The sequence below is a fragment of the Rhincodon typus genome, chromosome 2 (genome assembly GCF_021869965.1).
Source record: "Rhincodon typus isolate 14 chromosome 2, sRhiTyp1.1, whole genome shotgun sequence".
NCBI classification, from domain to species: domain Eukaryota; kingdom Metazoa; phylum Chordata; class Chondrichthyes; order Orectolobiformes; family Rhincodontidae; genus Rhincodon; species Rhincodon typus.
In genome coordinates, this window is record NC_063333.1 from 129322802 (window position 1) to 129346893 (window position 24092).

Sequence of the window (24092 nt, forward strand, 5' to 3'; positions counted from 1 at the left end):
GTGGAGCCAGGCAGTAAAACTTTCTGCAAAACTATGAGTTGCAGAAACAAGTTCAGTGGGAGAAGCACTGAAAGAGGAGCAATCAATGCAAGGATAGGTGAAATCTGGAGACCTTACTGTTGAAGAATGGGTCAGTTCACTTAGTTTATTCAACAGTTGGTTTGCAATATAGAGAGATGCCAACAGCATGGGCTCAATTCCCATCCCAGCTCAGGTTATCATGAAGGACTCACCTTCTCAACCTGTCCGCTCATCTGCGGTGTAATGACTCTCATTTTAAATGTCTCTATCTCTCTCTCTCCCTCTTATGAGAGTCTGTCTCTAGTAAGAGAGCAACCCTGTGGTCCAGTAGGATTGTGGTGCTTTTACCTTGCCTTTACTGTTAAAAGAAACTAAAAAGAAATTTCCACTTTTGAAAATTATGCAGTTTTTTCTGGAAATAGGGAACAGAATCCAAAGATTCTCAACTGTAAAAACAAGGGGAAGACAGGAGGAAGATTCTTGAACTGTGAGTTATTAAACTGCAACATCTTTCACCATTCATAGCTAATGCGGTACATAAGAAACAAAAGAAATAGGAGTTCAGCATATGTTCCATTAGGACGGGGATTTCAGAGTAAATATAAGCAGTTTATAGTTAGACAGAGGGAATTAGGGCTTACACATATTACAAATAGCCTATTGCCAGATTATGGTATTACTGTTGTATATGAGAAATCTGCATTACAACTGGTTTCAGTCAGTTAACATAAATTAGGGGTGGAGTTAAACATCAGCACATTTCTGGTTTGCCACCCTCAGTTGTTTCCATTCTTTTCTGTTGACTGGCATCCTGCTGCTCACAATTACTTATACAACAGCTGCTTGAACAAAAGCGCAGCATGGGACCCAACTGCTGTAAGGTAAATACAATAACATCCAAAGAAGTCAATCGTGTGACAAGGTAACACAATCATGCACCAGAGATAGTAGGTTTGCACCACTTGATCAAAACGTCATAAGACTCAGGATCCAGGAATGACTCCTGCCAGAATGCATAACAATTGAATGGACAGGCAGGCTGTGCTTTAGTTTAAAATCTTACAGAATGGCTGGGAGGGCTCTTGTGGGACAGTGATTGTATGCGTAGACTCGTGTTCCAACATCTGAGCCAGAAAACCTGAGAACATAATCATTCCTTTCCTAGGGGTGTGTCATGATACATCTGAACAGATTGTCTTAAACATATCCAAACACTTGATGGCACCTTGGACTGCGCAGCAATCAGTACTGCACCTGGCTCTGGTACCAACCTCGTCTAGGGTCATAGAGTTGTACAGCGCAGAAACAGACTCTTCGGTCCAACTCGTCTATGCCGACCAGATGTCCTAAATAAATCTAGTCCCATTTGTCAGTATTTGGCCCATATCTAAACCCTTCCTATTCATGTACTCGTCCAGATGCTTTTCAAATGTTGTGATTGTACCAGCCTCCACCACTTACTCTGGCATTTCATTCCATACTTGCATCATCCTCTGTGTAAAAAGACTATCCCTCAGGTCCCTTTTAAATCTTTCCCCTCTCACCTTAAACCTATGCTGTCCAGTTTCGGACTCCCCCACCCCGGGGGAAAAAAAAGCCCCACATGCTTTTTTTCTTTAAACAACTCCATTTGGGTATTTTCTGATCAGCTTGTTCAGAGATGTCGCTTCACACCTCTGGAGTAGGTTGGATTTGAACCTCCTGACCCAGTGGTTGGGACAGTACCACTGCACCGCAAGATCCCCTACTAACGTGAACCTAGTTGGATTTCATGCCCTAATTTCGGTTTCATTTCGTCGACTGTTCCCTTCATTTAAAATAGTAAATATTTTTCATTCCTAATATGGGAGTAGCCTTGACACCTTCCATCAGCCAACGGGGAAAGTCTCAGCCCCCACCCCCACACCACTCCGTCAGGAGTCAACCGGAACTGGAAGTAGTTGCTGTGACCCCCAGCGGGGCGGGGCCGAGCCGGTGCTGGTGAGCGCTTGGTGTCTCGCTCTCTCACAGTGTTCCCCGGGTTAAAGGGGGTGGCTGAACTACCATCGTGGTCACCATGGACCCCAGCGCCTTGGAGCAGGACGCCGTCAAGTTCGCCCAGGTGGCGGTGAGGAACGATCAGAGCGGCCGCTTCAACGAGGCTGTCTTTTACTACAAGGTGATCCTGGGGGGGTGGAGAGAGAGAGAGAGAGAGAGAGGGAGGCAGGCAGGCAGGCAGGCAGGCAGGCAGGGAGGGAGTGTGGGGATGTCCGTCACCCCAGGGTGGAGGAGAAAATGTGTGGGGATGTCTGTCACCTCCCCTCATGGGTGGTGGGGGAGGAGGGGGGCTTGGGACTGCCTGTTAACTACTCTTGGTGGCAACGGGGTGCCGGAGGGCTTTCTGCTACCTCCCCTCGGTGGAAGGAGGGGGATGCCTGTTGCTGCCCTTTTGTTGCAAATTTGCTGTTTGACAAAGGGGAAGAGGTTGTAGTGATGATCATTTTCTAAAATAATTTTGGTGCCAGCCCAATTATTCTGATTGTTTGTACCAGTAGTCAGAAGCTTTATCCCCTTGTAATTACATTTGACAATTGCCTGATGCTAGAAACCAACACTGGTGGTAACAGGTCTGTCATTGATACACACGATATGTCGATACAGATTCCATTTCTATTTTCATGGAAGTAACCTTTTACTCTTGACACAGTGGTAGCATCCTGACCTTTGAGTCTGAAATAAGGATTCAAATTCTGTCCAAACACTTTAAACATACAATTGGATACTGCAACCTAGTGCTGATAAACCAGGGTCATTTGTCCAGAGACAGAACCTCAAATTTTCAATTTGCAAGTTGGGAAATTTCAATCCAGTCCATGAAATCCATGCCAACCATCCCCTGCATCGTCAGCATTGACCAGAGATTTTGGACTACCACTGTTGATGTTTGACTTGAAGAGTGGGAGGTTGGGAATCCTGGAGCAAGTAGCATACTTCTTGACTCCTAAAAGCCTTTCCTGCCATCTTTTTAGGCCAGCATTTGTTACCTATCCCAACTTGCCTTCGAAGTGTGTAGCTTGGCAATTGCAGAGGATTGTTAAGAGTCATCCACATTGATCTGGGTCTGGATTTATGACAGTATTCCAAGACAAACAGAAAAGAACACCCAGACTCCCTGGCGGATGTTTAACACGCATTGACCTTCACTAACACAATGTATCTGTTCATTACCTTATTCTTTTGTGGGAATAGGTTGTGTAAACATTCACTGCTGCATTTCCTATTAAGGCAAAAGTCTTCGAAAGTACTTTGGGGCATCTCATGGCTGTGGATGGCATTTTAGAAATACAGTCATTGTTTTATTTTTCTTTGGAAGTTTGCATTGAGAAAGAGTCAATTTCTGTGTCTACTAAAACCAGTATGTATTTTGTAGGAAGCTGCTCAAGCATTAATATGCGCTGGCATGGCTGGCTCGAAGTTGGATGGTATTCAGGAGAAAATAACTGAGTACATGGACCGTGTGCAGGCTCTTTACTCTGCAGGTAGGTACAACTTGCATTAAAAGTATGAATAACTGATTACACTTATACCTGTTATATTATAGTATGGCTGACCAAAATAAGTAGAGTCATGCACTATGGAGCTCGAAATGTGTTTTGGCATTTGGTTTTTAACTGCAGATTTTTGCAATGAGGTTTTGAAAGTGTATGTATTCTAAAATTGGAAAAAAAGATGCTCAGAGCTCTAAATGTTTCCATGTTTGCAAAGTTCAAGCACAGGCCCACAAAGGACACCCTCTGAAATCAAAGCAGCAGATGGATCTGGAACGTGCACACTTCCTGGTCACACAAGCATTTGATGAGGATGAAAAGGGCAATGCTGACGAGGCTGTGGAACTGTACACTGAGGCTGTTGAATTGTGCCTGAACACAGTGAGTAAACTATAGAATCATAGACCAAATTGGAACATGAAAGTCCATGTTAAGTTGTGTATGTGTGTGATCAAATGTAGTAAAGAGTTAAGCATATATACTGTATCTTTCATCCTAGGCTAATGAGACCTCTGATCAAACACTGCAGGGTAAATTGAAGCAATTAGCTCGACAAGCACTTGACAGGTGAGTCACTTTTTGCTCTCTGGCAGACCTACTTCTGAACTTTTATACATGTCGGAACAATTCCATTTCAGGCATCTGTGCGAGCCTTGCGTACAGTGCCTCAAAGAACACAGAGAGTAGCTGCGGTACAAAATTCTCTTTGATTGTAATACTGCACCTTAATCTCAAAATGTTTTTAAAAAATCACTATTCTGAGTGAGGTATTGTCTACTAAAGTATAGCTCCAATTACAGCTCCTGTTTTGCCAGGGACTGGTTTAGACACCTTGGTTTATTTGAGCTAGGACTATTATTATAGGAATACGAACCATATCAATACTTTAGTTTTGTTCTTATCTTGATGTAAACCCTGAAGTAAAAGTACATTGCTCTGATCTACTGAGTCCAAGTAGTCCCTTTCTTAACCTTAGCAAAGATCCTTGCTTCTCTTCAATGCATACAGATATGACCAGTTTCAGTCTGAAGTACCTCAACTACGTTTGGGTAACATACTTTGAAAATGTCTTTTGATTACCGGAGATGGTGACTTGAAGTCAGTTGCTGCTTCAACCTATAAGAATAATGTACTTAGATTAAAATAGTGGAGAAATTGCTTCTTGGAACGTTGTCATGTAGGGATTGTGTTTCTTTTCCAGAAACTAATCCTGTTAAGCTGTAATGTTTCATTTTGGTTTTAAGAACTTCTGCAGAATAATTTGTTTGATTTCTAACTGCTTCATTGCAAATCAAAATTCTCATTGTTTTTAAAATAATCCGTGAATTTGTGAAAGGAAGTTTAAAGGTTTCTGTAAGGGCAAGCTCTAGGTGAGGTCTGTTTTCTTTCTTGTGAGGTGATGTTATCTGAACATTACAGTAAAAATGTTTTACAGCAGTAAGTGTGTAGTGCTGTTTGGCAATGCAAGTCCTTACACAGTAGGTGGGGAAAGCAACATAGTTTTCGAGAAGATTTGTAGCTCGGGTTGCCGGTGAGTTTGTAGACCTGCTCGCCGAGCTGGTGGGTTTGGTTGCAAACGTTTCGTCACCCTGCTAGGTAACATCATCGGTGTTCTGTCCCACGTGTTATTTATATGCCTCAGTTTGTTGGGGTGTTTGGTACCACTTCCGGTTCTGTTTCTCAGTGGTTTGTACACAGGGTCTAATTCAATGTGTTTGTTGAATGAGTTCCGGTTAGAATACCAGGCCTCCAGGAATTCCCTGGCGTGCCTCTGTTTGGCCTGTGCAATTATGGATGTATTGTCCCAGTCGAATTTGTGTCCCTCTTTGTCTGTGTGTAGTGAGACTTTCGGGCCTGATTGCATAAGCAGTAATGCAAAGGTTAGAACAGGCAGCGTTCCCCACTGTACAACCAAACTTTGGGTCCGATATGTAGATGACACCTTCATGATTATCAAATGCACAAAACTAGAAGAAACCCAGTGACACATAAACAACATCCTCACCGGGATAAAATTCACAAAAGAGGAAGAGAACAACAACCGACTACTCTTCCTGGCCATAATGGTAGAATGCAAAAATAACGGGGAACTCCAGACAAGCGTATATAGAAAGACCACACATAGGAACCAGATACTCCAATACACTAGCAACTACCCCCAATGCCCAGAAATGGAGCTGCATCAGGACACTATTTAAATGAGCCACAACACATTGCAGCAACCTGGAACTACACAAAGCAGAACAGGGGCACCTGTACGGAGTCTTCAAAAGGAATGGATACCCAAAAAGCACAATCCGCCATTACCTCTGAGACAGACCACAACAGGAAGACACAACACGACCAGACTCAGTAATCACTCTACCATACATCAAGGACATTTCAGAGATGATCACAAGACTACACAGACCCCAATGTATCAGGGTAGCCCACAAACCAACAACCACCCTATGACAGTTACTGACGAATGTAAAGGACCCCATACTGAAAGCCAAACCAGAAGAAGACTGACAATAAGGATACACGAACACCAACTAGCCACCAAAAGACACAACAATTCTCACTTGTCTCACTACACACGGACAGTGAGGGACACAAATTCGAGTGGGACAACACCTATAATCACACAAGCCAAACAGAGACACGCCAGGGAATTCCTGGAGGCCTAGTATTCTAACCGGAACTCCAACAAACTCATTGAATTAGACCCTGTGTACAAACCACTGAAAAACAGAACTGTAATTGGTACCAATCACCCCAACAAACTGAGGCATATAAATAACAAGCGGGACAGAACACGAATACTTTACCAGAGGCGCACTGATGATGTTACATAGCAGGATGACAAAACGTCTGCAATCAAACACACTGGCTTGGCAAGCGTGTTTACAACCTGAAGGAAACATAGTTAGGAGATGGTACAACATTCCATTCAGCCATTGTTTAAATATTTAGAATGTCTTGAAATGAAAAACTTGCATTTATGTAGCATCTGTGATGGCCACAATCCCATAGTGCTTTACAGTTTTTGAAATATAGTGACTGTTAGCAACAGCAGTTCATTTGCACGCTGTAAGCTCCAACAAGTAAATAATCTCTTTTTCTGATGTTGATTGTTTCACCCTACTCACTCGATACTCGAGCACCAATACTTTCAACGCATTCACAAAAGTTAAAGATTTAATCCAGTTACTCAAATTCCCCAGTTTGCCTGCCTGACTAACTTGTGTTAACACAGTACACTGACCAAGTTTCTGTACTTAACAAGATACTACTGTTTATTACAAATAAGTCAGTTCTAACCACTGGCAAGCAAAATATACCTAGTCAACTTATAGTTCTTAAGTTAATCTCTATTCCTCCTTAAACCCCAACACACATGCAGATAGACTTGGCCAAACAACAAAAATGTTATGGATGGGAAAAAGGTATTAGAGACAGTCAGTGTTGTACAGCATAGAAACTGACCTTTCGGTCCAACTTGTCCATGCCGACCAGATTAATGTAGTCCCATTTGCCAACATTTGGCCCATATCCCTCTAAACTCTCCCCATTCATATGCCCATCCACATGCTTTTTAAATGTTGTTATTGTACCAGCCTCCACTACTTCCTCAGGCAACTCATTCCATACACACACCACCCTTCGTGAAAAAGTTGCCCTCAGGTCCGTTTTAAGATGAGAGGGGAAAGGTTTAAATCTATGCCATCTAGTCTCGGACGAAACCACACTAACCGCGCCCCCCCCCAAAAAAAACGTCCCAAAGACCTTGTCAATTCACTCTATCTGTGACCTCATGAAGGTCATCCCTCAAGCTCTGATGTTCCAGGGAGAATAGCCCCATCCTATTCAGCATCTCTATATAGCTTAAACCCTCCAACGCTGGCAACATCCTTGTAAATCTTTTCTGAACCTTTTCAAGATTCACAAGGCCTTTCTTCAAGCAGGGAGACCAGAATTGCATGCAATATTCTAAAAGTAGGCTCATCATGCCCTGTACAGCTGCAACATGATCTCCCAACTCCTCTAGCCAATGCACTGACCAATAAAAGCAAGCATACCAAACGCTGCCTTCACTATCCTATCTACCTGTGACTCCACTTTCCACGAACTGTGAACCTGCACTCCAAGGTCTCTTTGTTTAGCAACAATCCCCAGAACCTTACCGTTAAGTGTATAAGAGCTGCCCTGACTTACCTTTCCAAAATGCAGCACCTCCCATTTATCTAAATTAAACTCCATCCACCACTCCTCAGCCCATTGGCCCATTGTACTCTGAGGTAACCTTCACTCTCCAGTACACTCCAATTTTGTTGTCATCTGCAAACTTACTAACCGTACCTCCTATGATCACATCCAAATCATTTATATAAATGATTGATTAAAAACACTGGACCCAGCACAGATCTGTGTGGCACACCACTGATCACAGACCTCCAGTCTGAAAAGGAACTCTCCACCACCTCCCTCTGTCTTCTGCCTTCGACCAGTTCTGTATCCAAATAGCTAGTTCTCCCTATATTCTGTGTGATCTAACCTTACTAACCAGTTTACCAAAGGAACCTTGTTGAATGCCTTACTGAAGTCCATATAGATCACATCCTCCACTCTGCCCTCATCAATCCTCTTTGTTATTTCAAACAAACTCCTTCAAGTTAATGAGACACTATTTCCCACACACAAAGCCATGTTGACTGTCCCTAATCAGCCCTAGCCTTTCCAAATACATGTAAATCCTGTCCCTCAGGATTCCCTCTAACAACTTGCCCATCACCGATGTCAGGCTCACTGCTCTATAGTCCCCTGGCTTTTCTCTACCACCTTTTTGAAATAGTGGCACCACATTAGCCAAACTTCAGCCTTCTGGTACCTCATCCGTGGCTATTGATGATACAGATATCTCAGCAAGGGTCCCAGCAATCACTTCCCTAGCTTCCCACAGAATTCTAGGGTACACCTGATCAGGTCCCAGAGATTTATCCCCCTTTATACGTTTGGCGTTTTCAAACATCCAGCACCGGCACCTCTATAATATGGACATTTTTCAAGATATCGCTATTTATTTTGCCACGTTCTCTATCTTCTATATTCTTCTCCACAGTAAGCATTGATGCAAAACACTTGTTTAGTATCTTCCCCCATTCTCTGCAGTTCCACACATAGGCGGCCTTGCTGATCTTTAAAGGGCCCTATTCTCTCCCTAGTTACCCTTTTGTCCTTAATGTGTTTGTAGAATCTCTTTGGATTCTCCTTAACCTTATTTGCCAAAGCTATCTTATGTCCCCTTTTTGCCCTCTTGATTTTCCTCGTAAGTATAGTCCTACTGCCTTTGTACTTTTCTAGGGATCCACTTGATTTCTGCTATCCATACCTGACATATACTTCCTTCTTATGCTTGACCAAAACCTCAATTTCTCTAGTCATCCAGCATTCGCTACACCTTCCAACCTTGCCCTTCACCTTAACAGTCTCTGGACTCTTGTTATCTCATTTTTGAAGTCTTCCCATTTTCCAGCCCTATACCTGCACAACATTCACCAACACCACCCTCCCCCCACCACCATTGAAAATTCTTACCTAATACTGTCAAAATTGGTCTTCTTCCAATTTAGAACTTTGACTTTTGGATCCGGTCTATCCTTTTCTATCATATTTTAAAACTAATAGAGTTATGGTCACGGGTCCCTAAAATGCTCCCGCACTGACACCTCTGTTACCTGCTGTGCCTTATTTCCCACGAGCAGGTCAAGTTTTGCACCTTCTTTAGTAGGTACATCCACGCACTGCATTCAAAGTTTCTTGTACACACTTAACAAATTCCCCTCCATCCAAGCTCTTCATACTATGGCAGCCCCATCTTTGTTTGGAAAATTTAAAATTCCCTACCATAAAACCACCCTATTCTTACAGATAACTGAGATCTCCTTACAAATTTGTTTTGCAATTTCCTGCTGACGACAGGGGGGCTCTATTGTGCAATCCCGATAAAGTAATCATCCCTTTCTTATTTCTCAGTTCCACCCAAATAACTTTCCCGGACATATTCCCAGGAATATTCTCCCTAAGAACAGCTGTAATGTTATCCCTAATGAAAAACGCCACTCCCCCTCCTCTCCTGTCTCCCTTTCTATCCTTCCTATAGCATCTATACCCTGCAACATTAAGTTGTCAGTGCTGTCCATCCCTGAGCCACATCTCTGTAATTGTTATGGTATCCCAGTCCCATGTTCCCAATCATGCCCTGAGTTCATCTGCCTTACCTGTTAGGCCTCTTGCATTGAAATAAATGCAGTTTAATTTATCAGTCCTATCTTGTACGCCTTGTACCTGCCTGCCCTGACTATTTGACTTGCTCCTTTTCCCAACTGTACCAGTCTCAGACAGATCTCTTTCCTCACTATCTCCCTGGGTGCCCTTGCCCTTACTAGTTTAAATCCTCCCAAGCAGCTCTAGCAAATCTCCCCGCCAGTATATTAGTCCCCTTCCAATTCAGGTGTAGTCTGTCCTTCTTATTCAAGTCACCTCTACCCCCAGAAGAGATTCCGGCGATTCAAAATGGGAATCCTCCTTCCTTCCGCTGCACCAGATCCTCAGTCATGCATACATCTGCTCTATCCTCCTATTCCAACCCTCACTAGCTCGTGGCACCAGGAGTAATCCAGATATTACTATCCTCGAGGACCTTCTCTTTAAATTCTTGCCTAACTTCCTATATTCTCTCCTCAGAATCTCATCCTTTTCTCATCCTGTGTCATTAGTTCCAATGTGTACAATGACATCCTGTTGGTCCCCCTCACCTTTGAGAATATTCTGCACCCTGTCCGATTTATCCTTGGTTCAGGCACCAGAGAGCCAGGGCACCATTCTGATGTCTCGCTGTTAGTTTCAGAAACATCTGTCTGTGCCTGTTGACTGGAGAGTTCCCTATCACAATCGATCGCTTGGAACCTGGCAAACCCCTCGTTATATTAGAGCCAGTCTTGGTACCAGAAATCTGGCTGTCAGTGTTACATTCCCCTGAGAGTCCATCACCCCCTACATTTTCCAAAACAGCGTACTTGTTTGAGATGGGGATTGCCACAAGAGACTCCTGCACTACCTGCCTCTCTTTCCTGGAGATAACCCATCTACCTGACTGTATCAAGGTGTAGAGCTGGATGAACACAACAGGCCGAGCAGGAAGGCTGACGTCTCGGGCCTAGACCCTTCTTCAGAAGCCGTTTCTGAAGAAGGGTTTAGGCCCGAAATGTCAGCTTTCCTGCTCCTCTGATGCTGCTTGGCCTGCTGTGTTTATCCAGCTCTACACCTTGTTATCTCAGGCTCTCCAGCATCTGCAGTTCCTACTATACCTGACTGTATCTTCAGTTTATCTCCCTTCCTGTAATTGCCATCCATCACACCCCCAACTCCTGTAAATTCCTCACTGCCTCTAACTGTCACTCCAACCGATCCATAGGATTTGCAACCTAACACACTTCCGCAGACATAATCATCAGTAACATGGAAACTCTCCCTAATCTCCCACATATGACAGGAAGAGCACGTTACTCTACTAAAGGCCATCTTTGCACCTTAACAATCTACAGATCCAGAAAATAGCACAGTCTTACTACCCTAAAAACATTGCTCCAGGCCAACTTCGTACCTATGTTTTTACATTTTTAAGCTTTAATCAAGACAGAGATCTCAATAAAAACTTACAAACAAAATAAACCTACTCTACTCATTGTAGGCTTACAAAAAACCGTAAGGTTGAGCTTAAAAACTAGCCGCTTAGTTGTTCCCCTGCTATGAGCTCTGCAACACAGGTTCTTCCAAGGTCAGCTATGAACTTCGCTGGCTGTTAATTTTTCTTAGACAACCTCTGATGTCCAGAGATACTTGAAACCAAACAGCAAAGGCAGTTATTTTGGGTGAACACAGCTCAATAGCACCAGTCCACAGAATTCAATGAGATCTCCTTTGTCTTCTTGAATTCTTCTGATGTGTGATGTTCTCCTTTTCAAGTCCTTTGAGTTATTTACTGCAGACAAGACATTTGACACACAAATTTCATGGTTTCTGTCACTGATTAGAGGCAATAATTTATTGATTAATAGTGAATGAAAATAGTCAGCTATTTTTCAATTCTTTGTTACCTGTCTGCAAGGGAAGAGAGTATTTTCTTAAAGAGCTGAAAACTTTCTACTGTCTGTTCACAAACAGGCTGTGTGCCTGCTGAGAAGCTAGAGAGTTGTTGCCATGCTAATGACTCCTGACACACACTGTGGTCTTGATATTTTAAAAAAAAAACTAATCAATATGCTTTATCTGGGCAAAACTGTTGTGAACACACACCCATAATACCAGCTTTACTAGTGAGGCATAATAATTGGTTGGAGTAAGAGGAAATCTATGGTACAGAAAGAGGTCATTTAGCTAACTGTGTGTGTGCACGCATGTGCGTGCCAGCTGAGAAACAAGCTACCCAGCTGACTCTCATTTTGCAGAATTTGGTCCATAGCCCTGTAGGTTATGGCACATAATGTGCATATCTGGATACCTTTTAAATGTGTTGAGGATTTCTACCTCTGCAGGCCTGCCAGGCAGTGAGTCCCAGATCCCTATCGTCCTCTGGGTAAAAAAAATCTCCTCGTTCGTGGAAAGACTGGAGGGAAGATAACTTCAAATCGATACCTCCCCTTCACTGGCTCTCATCTTTCTTATCTATCCAGGCCTCTTACAATTTTGTGCATTTCAGTTAAGTCTCGCTTTAGTCTTTTGTGTACCAAGGATAACAACCTCAATGTATCCAGTCTTTCCCGCATGGTTATATTTTTCCAGTCCTGATAAAATCCTTGTAAATCTCCTCTGTGCCTTCTTTAGTGCACTTGCATACTTTCTGTTAAGGTGACCCGAACTGCACAATACTCAAGTTGTGGCCTAAAAACTAGCTAACACAACCTCCTGGCTGTTATATTTTATACTCAGCTATTTAAGGAAAGAATTCCATATGCCACCTTAACCACCTTATCACTCTGTCCTACTTTCAGGGATCTGTGGATGTTTATGCCAAGGTTCCTCACTTCCTCTATACCTCTCGATATTATTGTCATTTATTATGTATCCCCTTGCTTTGTTGAGCCCCCTGCCCTGCCAAATGCATCACTTCTCTCATCTCTAGGTCGACTTCCATTTGCCCCTTTTTCTGGCCTTACTGCAGTCTACTGATATCCTCTTCACTATTGACCAAATGGCCAATTTTTGTGTAATCTGAAAACTTCTCATTTAAGTTCCAATCATTGATAAAAACCTAGTTTTAAACTCTGTAATTACTCCCTCAGGATATAATCTTCCAGTTAGCAAACATTAACAATGATCCTTTGTTTCCTGCCACTTTGTATCCAAGTTGCTACATTCTCCAGAATCTTAAGGACTTTTTTTTAAATTACTGCCATGTGGAACCTCATCAAATTCCTTGCTAAAGTCCATGTAGACCACTTCAACTGCACTGTCCTCATCAATCCTCCCTGTTACCTCCTCCAAAAGATTCAATCAAGTTCATCAGACATTAACTTCTCCCAAAAATTCTATGCTGGCTATCTTGATTAATCTGTACCTTTCTAAGTGATGGTTTATCATGTCTTTCAGATTGATTTCAATAATTTGCCCATTACTGGCCTGAAATGATTTGGTCTATCCTTCATTCCCGTTTGAAACAAAGGTACAACATATTGGCCAGGACTGCGAAATCTTTTTTCTTATTGAGGGTGCAGCTGGGGATCTGTTACATGTCCATGCTAGAAGACAGCACCTCTGCCAGTTTAGCGCTCCAGCAGTACTGGATTGAAGTGTCAGTCTAGATTTGTGGAGTGAACCTTGAACTCCAACAAGACTGCTGTGCTATGAGGCACTGCTGGAATATTTATTCATGTTGGGGATATAAACATTGTTTGCTCTTATGTCACAGGTAATTTGGAATGGGAAGTAATTGTGATGAGTTGTCTTATGAATAGCTGCAATAATGTGGTGAAGGTTCCCTGTCAGACCTGCTAATGTGGGAGGTCTGGGATTTTAACCCAGTAATCTTAAAGGAATAGCAATATACTTCTAAATTGGGTTATGTGAGAGTTGAAGGGAAAATTGAAGATGATGTTCCTATTAACCTGTGTCCTTGTGCTAAGAGGTGGGCAACATGAGTTTGGGAGTTGCTTAAGCTTTTTTTTTGTAACTTTGCCTTCTGATTTTTTTTTTCATTTTATTTCCCATCTAGAGCTGAAGCATTAAAAGACTCTGCACCCAAAATTCCTGCAGAAAAGAAGCACAGTGTGGGGAAACCAAGTCAGCCAGTTCGAGCCTTCCACCCGCTGGGATCGGATTTTACGCTGAATGATAAACCACTTATATCTAGAGTTCAGGGCAGTGAACAGTCATCCCATGGCCAACTTTACTCACCAGAGGAAATTGAGGTGCTACGGTGAGAACCTCTTAAAGTCATCTGTGTACAGTACTGACCTCGGGCAGTATTTTATGATTAGAATGAAATGCATTCATTCTATATAGCATTCTTTGTGGTCTCAAGGCATCCCAAAACATGTAAGAACCAGTGAAGAATGTTTAAAAGTGTAACCACTGTTGTAACACCGGAATCACACCAACCAATTTGTGCATAACACAGCCCCACGTAATTGGTCTTACTTTAAGTCTTCATACTTTCAATGGGTACAGGTACTCGCAATTTTAAATTTCTTGACTGATGCTGTGCTATATGTTTGTGCAGTCAAATGGAGTAATTCTTTTTAGAGTGCGTCAGTCTTCAGGTTTTTTGTTGCAGTAAATTATTTTTTTGATGTATTTGTTACTGTAGCTTTAGGAGAAATGATAATGTTTGAACCTATGCATTATTTAAATATTACCCTTTGGTTTTGATGTTTACCAATTGATTTTCTTTCAGAAAAACTTCTAAGATCAATGGAATTGAATATGTGCCTTTCATGACTGTGGATCTCAAAGAGCGATTTGCATTTCCGATGCCCTTTTCGTAAGTTTATCTTTCTGATGTAAAACTTACTTTTGGAAATCCAAGAGCTCTGAATTTTGCAACATTCAGTATATATAAGGGAATTCTACTTTTTTTTTCAGTCTTTGCAGTGTGTCATTACAAATTTGGGATGAAGAATGCTGTTTTTATACTTAGTCGACCTATATGGTTTTTCTTTGTGATGCCACGTGTCAATGAATCTAGAAAGGCTAATTCCATTTATTATTATAGTGAAAATCATGAGACACTTCAACTTTGACATGAAGATTCAATGTTGAAGTTTTGGAATCCGCTAAAGTTAAAATGAGGAAAATAGTGTATTATTTTACAAATCCAATCATGTAACTGAAGATTTCCATTGTTTAAATAAATAATTCTTTAGATGCACTCTAGCTGATGAATGCCAAAAAATTACAATACCGAACTAATCGTTTTTTTTCAATCACTACTTCCCTGTAAAAACAGGTTGGAAACCTGGGCTATTGAAAGCTGTTGAGTATTTACTTAGTTTTTATTCCTGCTGCAGGCAATATGTGTTCTGTCTTAGCAGAAACAATATGCTATATATCACATGAAAGAAGGAAAGAAAGTTGCATTCACTTGGCACTTTTGCAGCCACAGGACCTGTTAAATGTTTTTGCAATGTTGTCACTATTATAAGAAACATTGCAATCAATACGCACATAACAAGATCCTAACAACAGCAGTGAGAATAATAGACGGATAATTTGTTGATGTTGGTTAAGGGAAAAATACTCCTGCTGTTCTTCAATATCTCATATAGAACCTTTGCTGTCTGAAGTTGTAGCATTTCTTCAGTACTGTCTTGAAATGTCTGTTTTTAAGGATAATGCAAAATCTCTGGAATCGGCTTGAATTTACAATCTTGACTTAGGCGGGGGTGCTACCGTTGACTCAAGGCTGAATTTTATGGAACTTCTGTGCTTCAAAACAGTTTATTATCTGGCTTGCCATGAGTAATATCATGGGAGATTTATATTTATAGAAAATGAGGGAGTGTTTATTCTGTCTCCGCGCAGGTATTAAACACCAGACTTTGCTCCTGCTGCAAAACAATGGGTTTTTTTGTTTTCTAAAGTGATTACTGTCAGTTTGGCGGTCTGAAACCAAGATTTTCCAAACTGTTCACCTTCATCAAGCTATCAAATTTTTTGACCAGATGTTCTTTATATTTAACAACTGTTGTAACCAGATGATTTGGGTAAATTATGATGTAAACAGGCCCAGGCCCCCTCAAGACTTGCACTCAGATTGGAAGTTTACATTCACCTTTGCATGCACTCTGGTCTCTGGCTAGTCCGTATTTAACCTTTTTGAAAGTTTTGATTTTCTTCCATAAATCAATCCACCATGTCCACATTGAGTCTCTGTCTGCAGAGTCTTAGCTTGACATCAACTTTGTCTGAGCCATTGTCTTAAATTCCATCCTCAACTCTATCCCCAAAAATGACCACCTTTTCAGCCCATTGGCTGGCCAGAGAGATCTGCTGGCTTTTTAAAGTCCTCTCTTCTTTTTTTTTCCCCAGGGATAAAGCAGGCAAGCTGGTATTATCACCAAAGCAGAAAGCGTTATTTTCCCGGTGGGTACGACCAGATGACTTCTGCAACAACCCTACAATGATCTATACTGTATCTAGCTTTAGTATAAAACAGGTCAGTATTTTTAAAGGTCAGCTTTGTCTGTTCACTTTTAGTTGTTTAAATGTCAATATCAGATTTTGGAAGGGTGTTGTCACCAATTCCATTTAGTCTGATTTCTAACAAAAGAATTCCTTTGCTGAAAGGGTGGTGAATCCATGGAAGTCTACCACAGTGGGCTGTGGAGGTTGTCATTGGGTGTATTCAAGACCGAGAATGATAGATTTCTAGATCATAACATTATCAAAGGATGTGGGGAAAATGGCATTGAAGTAGAAGATCAGCAACGATCTTGTTGAATGATGGAGCAGCCTTGAGGAGCCAAATGTCCTATTTTTGGTGTTACTAACTGAGCAAATCTATCAATGCTGGAAATTCTCTTCTCCCTGAGAAAGTTGTGGATGCTGGGCATTTATAGTTTATAGTTGTAGTATAGTTTCTTGTTATAGTTTCAAACTATAAGTGATAGATGTTTGCCAAATAAACACCTTTTTGAGATACCAAACCGAAGCAGGGAAATGAATTTCAGATTGAGATCAGTCATGGTCTAATCTAATGGCACAGCAGACTAGAATGATCTGCTTTGCTTTTATGCCCAGAAAGTCCAAATGTTTTTGAAAATGCCAGTGTAGTTTTGCCTGCTTGCCTTTATGAATGATGTGTGACAGGTTCTCCAGTTGCCCTGTCTTTGTAGGTTTTGTAATAGTTCTGTAATAGTAGATGTAAAAATTCAAATGCTACAGCATGAAACAGCTGCCTTCTGAATGTGGTGCATTGGAAAGCATAATCCGCAACTGAGGATCATTCTTTCTCGGTCTTGTAATGCATTCAATGATGGTGCTGCTGGCTGACTGTTTATCAATTCAAAGAATGTAAATAGATATTGATTAATCTTTAAAACACTCATTTTCAGACTGTGGTATCAGACTGTTCCTTTGTGGCCTCTCTAGCCATCGGGGCTGCGTATGAAAGACGTTACAATAAAAAGTTGATCACGAGGTATTCAAGTATTTTCTTGCATGATTATATTTTAAAGAAGTGCTTTTAACAGATCTGTTGTAATTGGTCACATGTCCAAATTTGTCCTTCTACATCTCAATGTCTTAACATTCCTATGGACTACCTTCTGTGCTAATGGACATTACATGGTGCATGTTGCTGCAAGCATGTAGATAGAAAAGCAGAGATATTTTGAATGTCTTACCCACCATACAGCACCAGTTGTAAATGATGGATCACGGTGGAAGATGCAACGATTTATAAAATATTAGTGACGTACAACAGCCAATAGTGCCACATAGGGTTACAGTGTAGATTTGTACCTGTTGTTCTGCATTTACTTAGTCCCACGTTTCAGTACAAGGATTGAATAGGGGTGTTGAGTAGAAGTTGGGCATATCCTTCATGGAAGCAAAATTCAGGGAATGATTCCAAACTGCTCCCAAATTCCCATTAACAGTTAGTTGCAGAATAAGATTAGGAGATACCTAGGAGACAGTTAGCCTCATACAGGGAATGTACCTGGTGTCAAAAGACCTTACGCAAAGAAAAGATAATGGTGCTGAACACATGCTACCTTAAAAGTTGTATACTCAGCATCTGTGTTTGATTTTTTTTTTAATTTTGATTTGCAGCATTATTTATCCTCAGAATAGGAAGGGTGAGCCAGAGTATAATCCCTGTGGGAAATACATGGTGAAACTACACATCAATGGTGTTCCCAGAAAGGTAAGCCTTTCTCCACACTCTTGACTGTTAAACCAAGTCACAAGGAATTGTTTCTCTCTTTTTCTTTCCCTCCCTTTCTTGCATTTGGAATGTATCAACTCTGGATTTTCTTGCACCCTTCTGATTGTTGTACAACAATCTAATCCTTTTACGTAAAGCTAGACTCACATTGACTCAATCATCAGTTAATGATCAGGATAAAGCTAAGCTTTTTCTCTCCAATCTCATATCCCACACTCCAATTGCTGGGCAAAGTCATCTACAGCTAGCTAACTCAACACATAATCAGAGATCAAGCGTGAGACCTTTTTCTGTATGACTTAATTCTCCAGTTTAACGAGGCAAGTAGATATTTTGTATTTCTATAGTGGCAATAGATGAAAGTCAGCTTGCAAATTTTATGATTGAAGTTGGAGTTTTTTTACTAGCCTGTGTGGTTCCATAATCTCCCTTGTGCAACATTGATTTTCACATGTGTTACTCAGATACTAAGTTGGCCAATTGTTTACTTGATCTATATTAGATTCCTAATAAAAAGATCCATCATTCAGGTTTCTCTAATAAACAACAAAATTATTGATCTGTTAAAATGAAATTTTCTAGATTGCTTTTAGTCTGGTATCCTTGTACACATGTTGTCACTGTTCAAAATAAGCAGTAACTTCAGGAGATGTCACAAACTTTTCTAACAGCCTGGCATGAAGAAAAACTGATTTAGTTATCTTTGGCTCTCATGGGATCCTTATGAGGGTCCTTCACAAAGTTGGTAAAAGCTGTTTTTGTAACCTCTGCCCCAGCTGAACCCCAAATACCCCCACTTCTGGCAACCATAGACTTAAACATGTGTCTTCCAGAAAACAACTTCAAGCTTTTCAATAAATGTGTTCACCATGTGTCTTCAGTGACCTTTTTAAAAGAAAACTGGTCTAGGTATCTATTTACTGCTTCAAATGAGAACGTTTTCATAATCCTTAAGACCTGATTCCTTAAATACCAACAAATGTAAGTGTCTTCGTAACAAAATATAGTTTTTAACAGCTGTGCAAATCAGTTTAAAATTCCTTAAAGATTTAAAAGCAAAATTTAATTAAATTATCAATGGTCCAGCATTAAAGGATCAGTGCATAAAGAATTCTTAACAGTTTTCGATTTATTCTTGGCATGTGGGCATCACTGGCTAGGTCTGTATTTATTACCCAGACCTAACTGCCCTGGAGAAGGTGGTGCTGACCACTGAATTTCACGGTGCTGTTAAGAAAGGGGTTCCGAGTTTTTGATCCAATTTGACAAATATAACTACTATTTCTAGTTAATAAGAACAGTTATTCTCTTTTTCTAATTTTATATTTTTTTGAGGGGGAGGGGTTCACCCTAATTTTGTTTTCTGTGCATCCATGTTTTTGATTTGATTTTTTTTTCTTTCATCTTCCACATTCCATCATTCACAACCCTGTAAACTTGTTTCTTAAAAAAAAAAAATGCAATATTATGCTGAGAAACTTTCACAGAAAAGATTTTGGATTCAGCTGGGACCCTTGAGCAATGCACACTTTTCCATGCTGGTGTTTATGCTCTATATTTCTTTTAATTTAATCCTATTGGGATGCTGTTCTATTCACCTTTCCCTCAGTATTTGTCCAACTCTCCTTTGAATGCATTTATGCTTTTCACTTCAAAGTTCACAATGGGCAATAAGAATTACCACATTCTGACCACTCTGTAATGAAAGCGGTTTCTCCTGACATCCCTATTGGATTTATCAGTAATGGTCTTATATTTATATCCCTAGCTTATAATTCCTACATGAGTGGATACATCTTACCTATGCTTACCCTATTGAATCCCTTCATAATTTTAAAGAACTGTATTAATCACCTTGCAATTTTTCATCTGGAAAAGAAAAGAGCTCAGCCTTTTCAGTCTTGCCCAATAGCTGCATCCTTGTAAGTGATTCCTTCTGTCTGGTGTTGGTAGGATATAAACTATGTTAATGATACCATATGGTCAATTTCTAATGTTAATGCAAATTTCTAATTCCTTCCCAGTCCATTGTAGAATGCTGCTACACAGTTTGCGATCTCACTAATGGATTTATGGTCGAACAAATTTGTTACACCGCCACCGCCGATGTTGGTGAATGCTCCCTAAATGCTGGAGAACTTGTGCTATCTCATCTTGATCGTGTATTGGTCATTGTCTCCCTGGATTAGTACATAGATATTTAAACAAACCAGGAGGGGTTCATTGTTACCAGTCCCAACATGCAGTGCTAATCAGAAATGCAGGAACCAGTCTGCACCAATATGATGCTGTCAATCTTATAGCCTAGTACATTGCTCTACTACACATCTTTGCAAGTAGATTTATCAACTAAAACTTGTGCATCTGGATTAAGTTTCTAATGGATCTGTTTTGCTGGCAAACTGTCTTTCACATGTTTACAGCCATGCACTGCCTGGTAATTGTCTGTGTTTAGGATGATTTGGCCTGCCATAAACCTTGTACTGAAGACCAGTTGTTTCTTTTTTTCAATTTTGCTTTTGAATAGGTGGTCATTGATGACTATTTGCCTGTGGATTACAATGGTGACCTGCTGTGTTCGTACTCCAATAACAAAAATGAACTTTGGGTCTCTTTGATTGAAAAGGCCTACATGAAGGTTATGGGAGGATATGATTTTCCAGGCTCCAATTCTGTAAGTATTAATTTGTAAGTATTAAATCTTCTGGTAATACTGGTGCTGTGAGAGCCAATGGTGTCTTTATTACTGAGATGATGCTGTGAAATTGCTTTATTACAGACAAACTAATTTCAAACATACCTGCAACTGCATTGAGTAAGTAAATTAAATACATTTTTCTGGGATAACTTGCTCAATTTATAGCTGCTGTCAGCTCACTCCAACATTTCTGTTTTGGTCATTAAGTGATGTGAAGTGCTAGTAATTTGCTTTGTAGAAAAATTCCATTGTATGGCGCCTTCATGATTTCAAAAGTTTTTAAAGCACAGGCACTGTTGTACTGTAGGAAACACAACTTCCTGCATATGTTAAAAGTTAGCAGTTGCCATTTCCACTAAAGGTACTTGAACTCAGACTTTAATTTATGGTGTCAATGAATGGAGCTGAGGATGTGTTAAATGTGGGATTAGGCAGTAACTTTGTTCACACTTAGGCTGTGCAACGGGGTTTTTTTTTTGCTGACAGTCAGTGGAAATGGAGAGTGCAAAATACCTGCAAAAAAAATGCAGAATTTGCATGATGTCCGTGAAAAGTGTGTGTCAGTTTGGGAGTTGTCTAGAAAGCGTGCACAAAGAGCAGAAGAAATGATGACGTCAAACTGAGAAAAAATTAGAGTAATGGCATGAAGAGAGTGTAAAAGCCATAGAAAGAGAGAAGAAATAAATAATAACGACAAATAATTGGATAGTGGGAGTTGAACAGATGTACATTAATAGAAGTGAGAGAAATAGTTTGTTTTATGCAGGACTGAAGATATATTCTTAAATCAGTGACAGTAGCAGAATGGTAGGAGATGAAGTAGTAATTTTAACTTTTCTATGTTATCTACCTGTTGATACTAAAAAGCTGTAACTTGTTAAATAATCAAATTATCTAGTCTTTATTTATTGATATTGTTGGACAGTGACTAAACCTGCTTATTATTTCAATTAAAATTGAAGGGTGTAAATCTACTTTGCGCTGTCTGTTCGATCTCAATCTCAAATAACCAGTTTTCTCTAGTTTGCTAGAAGAATTCTTTGGAGGTACCTTGGCTGTGCAATCCAGAATTCTTGAACCTGAAAGCAACTTGTTCCACAATCCTTCCAGTGATGAAAGTTGTTTGAAGCAGAACCCCATGGTCTATTCTAATAAGTCAGGCAAGAGCCTTGACTTCAGTGTGAACCATGACTGTAGGTCAAGTACTTGATCCTCTATTTTTAAATTGGTTTTGATGTTCTCAAACACCATAATATTTTATTTCATGTTCCGGAGTAGTGCAGTTTAAGAGATCAAATTAAAGCATAATTGTTTTTGGAATCATATGACCTGACCAATAGCATCAGGTTTGAAATCCTTAGTGTGTTTGACTGTTTCAGCTTTGGCCTTAACCCTAATCTGTAAAATTGTGTTTTTTGCTAAATGCTGCAGAACATCGATCTCCATGCTTTAACTGGCTGGATACCTGAGCGAATTGCGATGCATTCAGACAATCAGAAGTTTGATTATGAGGGCACTTTCAAAATGCTATATCAAAGGTAACCTAAGATCACATTGAAGTATCACTAAAAGTTTTTGAAGAGTTTCAATCAGCACATTGAAGATTGTTTTTCTGTGTCCAAATCCAATAGATTTCACAAGGGAGATGTTCTGATTACTACAGCAACTGGCATTATGAGTGAGGAAGAAGGAGAGCGATGGGGACTGGTACCGACGCACGCATATGCTGTTCTTGACATTCGGGAGTACAAGGTAACAAAATATTTCCATGGACGGCATGGGACAGGCTATTTCCAGTTATGATAAGGTCTCTATTGATGGACCTGCAGCAGATATGGTAACTGATTTAACATGTTATCAGTATCCCTACTGAACTTGATGAAGAGTTTAAAAAGCATTTCTTAATCTCTTCTAACTTGGCACATATTGGGGTTGCAGAAGTGAATCCATTCGTGCTGTAGGAGTTTCTGCTGCTTTTCAACCACATTGTTACAGAGGACACTGAACATATTGCTAAACTAATATGTAAATTAGTTGCCCAAGGTTAAATCTGACAGTGGCAATTTCATACCTGTACTGACTACAGGACCAACTCTATTCATTGGAAATAACAGCTTAATTTGATGGTTTCTTGCATTGAATTATTAATGAACTGGTATAGCTGCACTAGGGTTTACCGAAGTACACCAAGTCTGATAACTCTATGTGAAATCAACAGTAAAATTGTTTAACAAGGTGTAGAGCTGGATGAACACAGCAGGCCAAGCAGCATCAGAGGAGCAGGAACGCTGATGTTTCGGACCTAGACCCTTCTTCAGAAATTGGGGAGGGGAAGGGGTTTCTGAAATAAATAGGGAGAGAGGGGGAGGCGGATAGAAGATGGATAGAGGGGAAGATAGGTGGAGAGGAAACAGACAGGTCAAAGAGGCGGGGCTGGAGCCAGTAAACGTGAGTGTAGGTGGGGAGGTAGGGAGGACGGACAGGTCAAGGGGGCGGGATGAGGTTAGTAGGTAGGAGATGGGGATGAGGCTTGAGGTGGGAGGAGGGGATAGGTGGGAGAAGGACAGGTTAGGGAGGCTGGGATGAGCTGGGCTGGTTTTGGGATGCGGTAGGGGGAGGGGAGATTTTGAAGCTTGTGAAGTCCACATTGATACCATTGGGCTGCAGGGTTCCCAAGCAGAATATGAGTTGCTGTTCCTGAAACCTTCGGGTAGCATCATTGTGGCACTGCAGGAGGCCCAGGATGGACATGTCGTCTGCGGAATGGGAGGGGGAGTTGAAATGGTTCGCGACTGGGAGGTGCAGTTATTTAGTGCGAACCAAGCATAGGTGTTCTGCAAGGCGGACCCCCAGCCTCCGCTTGGTTTCCCCGATGTAGAGGAGGCCACAACGGGAACAGCAGATGCAGTATACCACATTAGCAGATGTGCAGGTGAACATCTGCTTGATGTGGAGAGTTTGGGCCTGGGATGGGGGTGAGGGGGGGGGGGGGGGGTGTAGGGGCAGGTGTAGCACTTCCTGCGGTTGCAGGGAAAAGTGCCTGGTGAGGTAGGGCTGGACGTGAGTGTGGAGCGGACAAGGGATTCACGGAGAGAGTGGTCCCTCCGGAAGGCAGATAAGGGTGGGGAGGGAAAAATGTCTTTGGTGGTGGGGTCGGATTGCAGATGGCGGAAGTGTCGGAGGATGATGCGTTGGATCCAGAGGTTGGTGGAGTGGTACGTGAGGACGAGGGGGATTCTGTTCTGGTTGTTATTGCGGGGAGGGGATGTGAGGGATGAGTTGCGGGAAATGCGGGAGACACGGTCAAGGGCGTTCTCGACCACTGACGGGGCAGTTGCGGTCCTTGAAAAACGAGGACATCTGAGATGTATGGGAGTGGAATGCCTCATCCTGGGAGCAGATGCGGTGGAGGCGAAGG

At 41.2% G+C, this 24092-nt stretch overlaps 1 protein-coding gene across 1 annotated transcript in view; it reads left to right on the top strand.

Moving 5' to 3' along the window:
- Positions 1 to 1951: 1951 nt before the first annotated feature.
- Positions 1952 to 24092, top strand: part of capn7 (calpain 7) — a 31891-nt gene continuing 9750 nt past the window's right edge. The window contains exons 1-12 of the mRNA XM_048608994.1: positions 1952 to 2179; positions 3431 to 3539; positions 3766 to 3929; positions 4048 to 4115; positions 13801 to 14004; positions 14482 to 14568; positions 16116 to 16242; positions 17141 to 17226; positions 17862 to 17955; positions 20504 to 20650; positions 22106 to 22212; positions 22306 to 22426. Of these exons, the coding sequence (XP_048464951.1) occupies positions 2078 to 2179; positions 3431 to 3539; positions 3766 to 3929; positions 4048 to 4115; positions 13801 to 14004; positions 14482 to 14568; positions 16116 to 16242; positions 17141 to 17226; positions 17862 to 17955; positions 20504 to 20650; positions 22106 to 22212; positions 22306 to 22426 (1416 nt within the window). The 5' untranslated portion in view covers positions 1952 to 2077. The remainder of the gene's footprint in view (positions 2180 to 3430; positions 3540 to 3765; positions 3930 to 4047; positions 4116 to 13800; positions 14005 to 14481; positions 14569 to 16115; positions 16243 to 17140; positions 17227 to 17861; positions 17956 to 20503; positions 20651 to 22105; positions 22213 to 22305; positions 22427 to 24092) is intronic.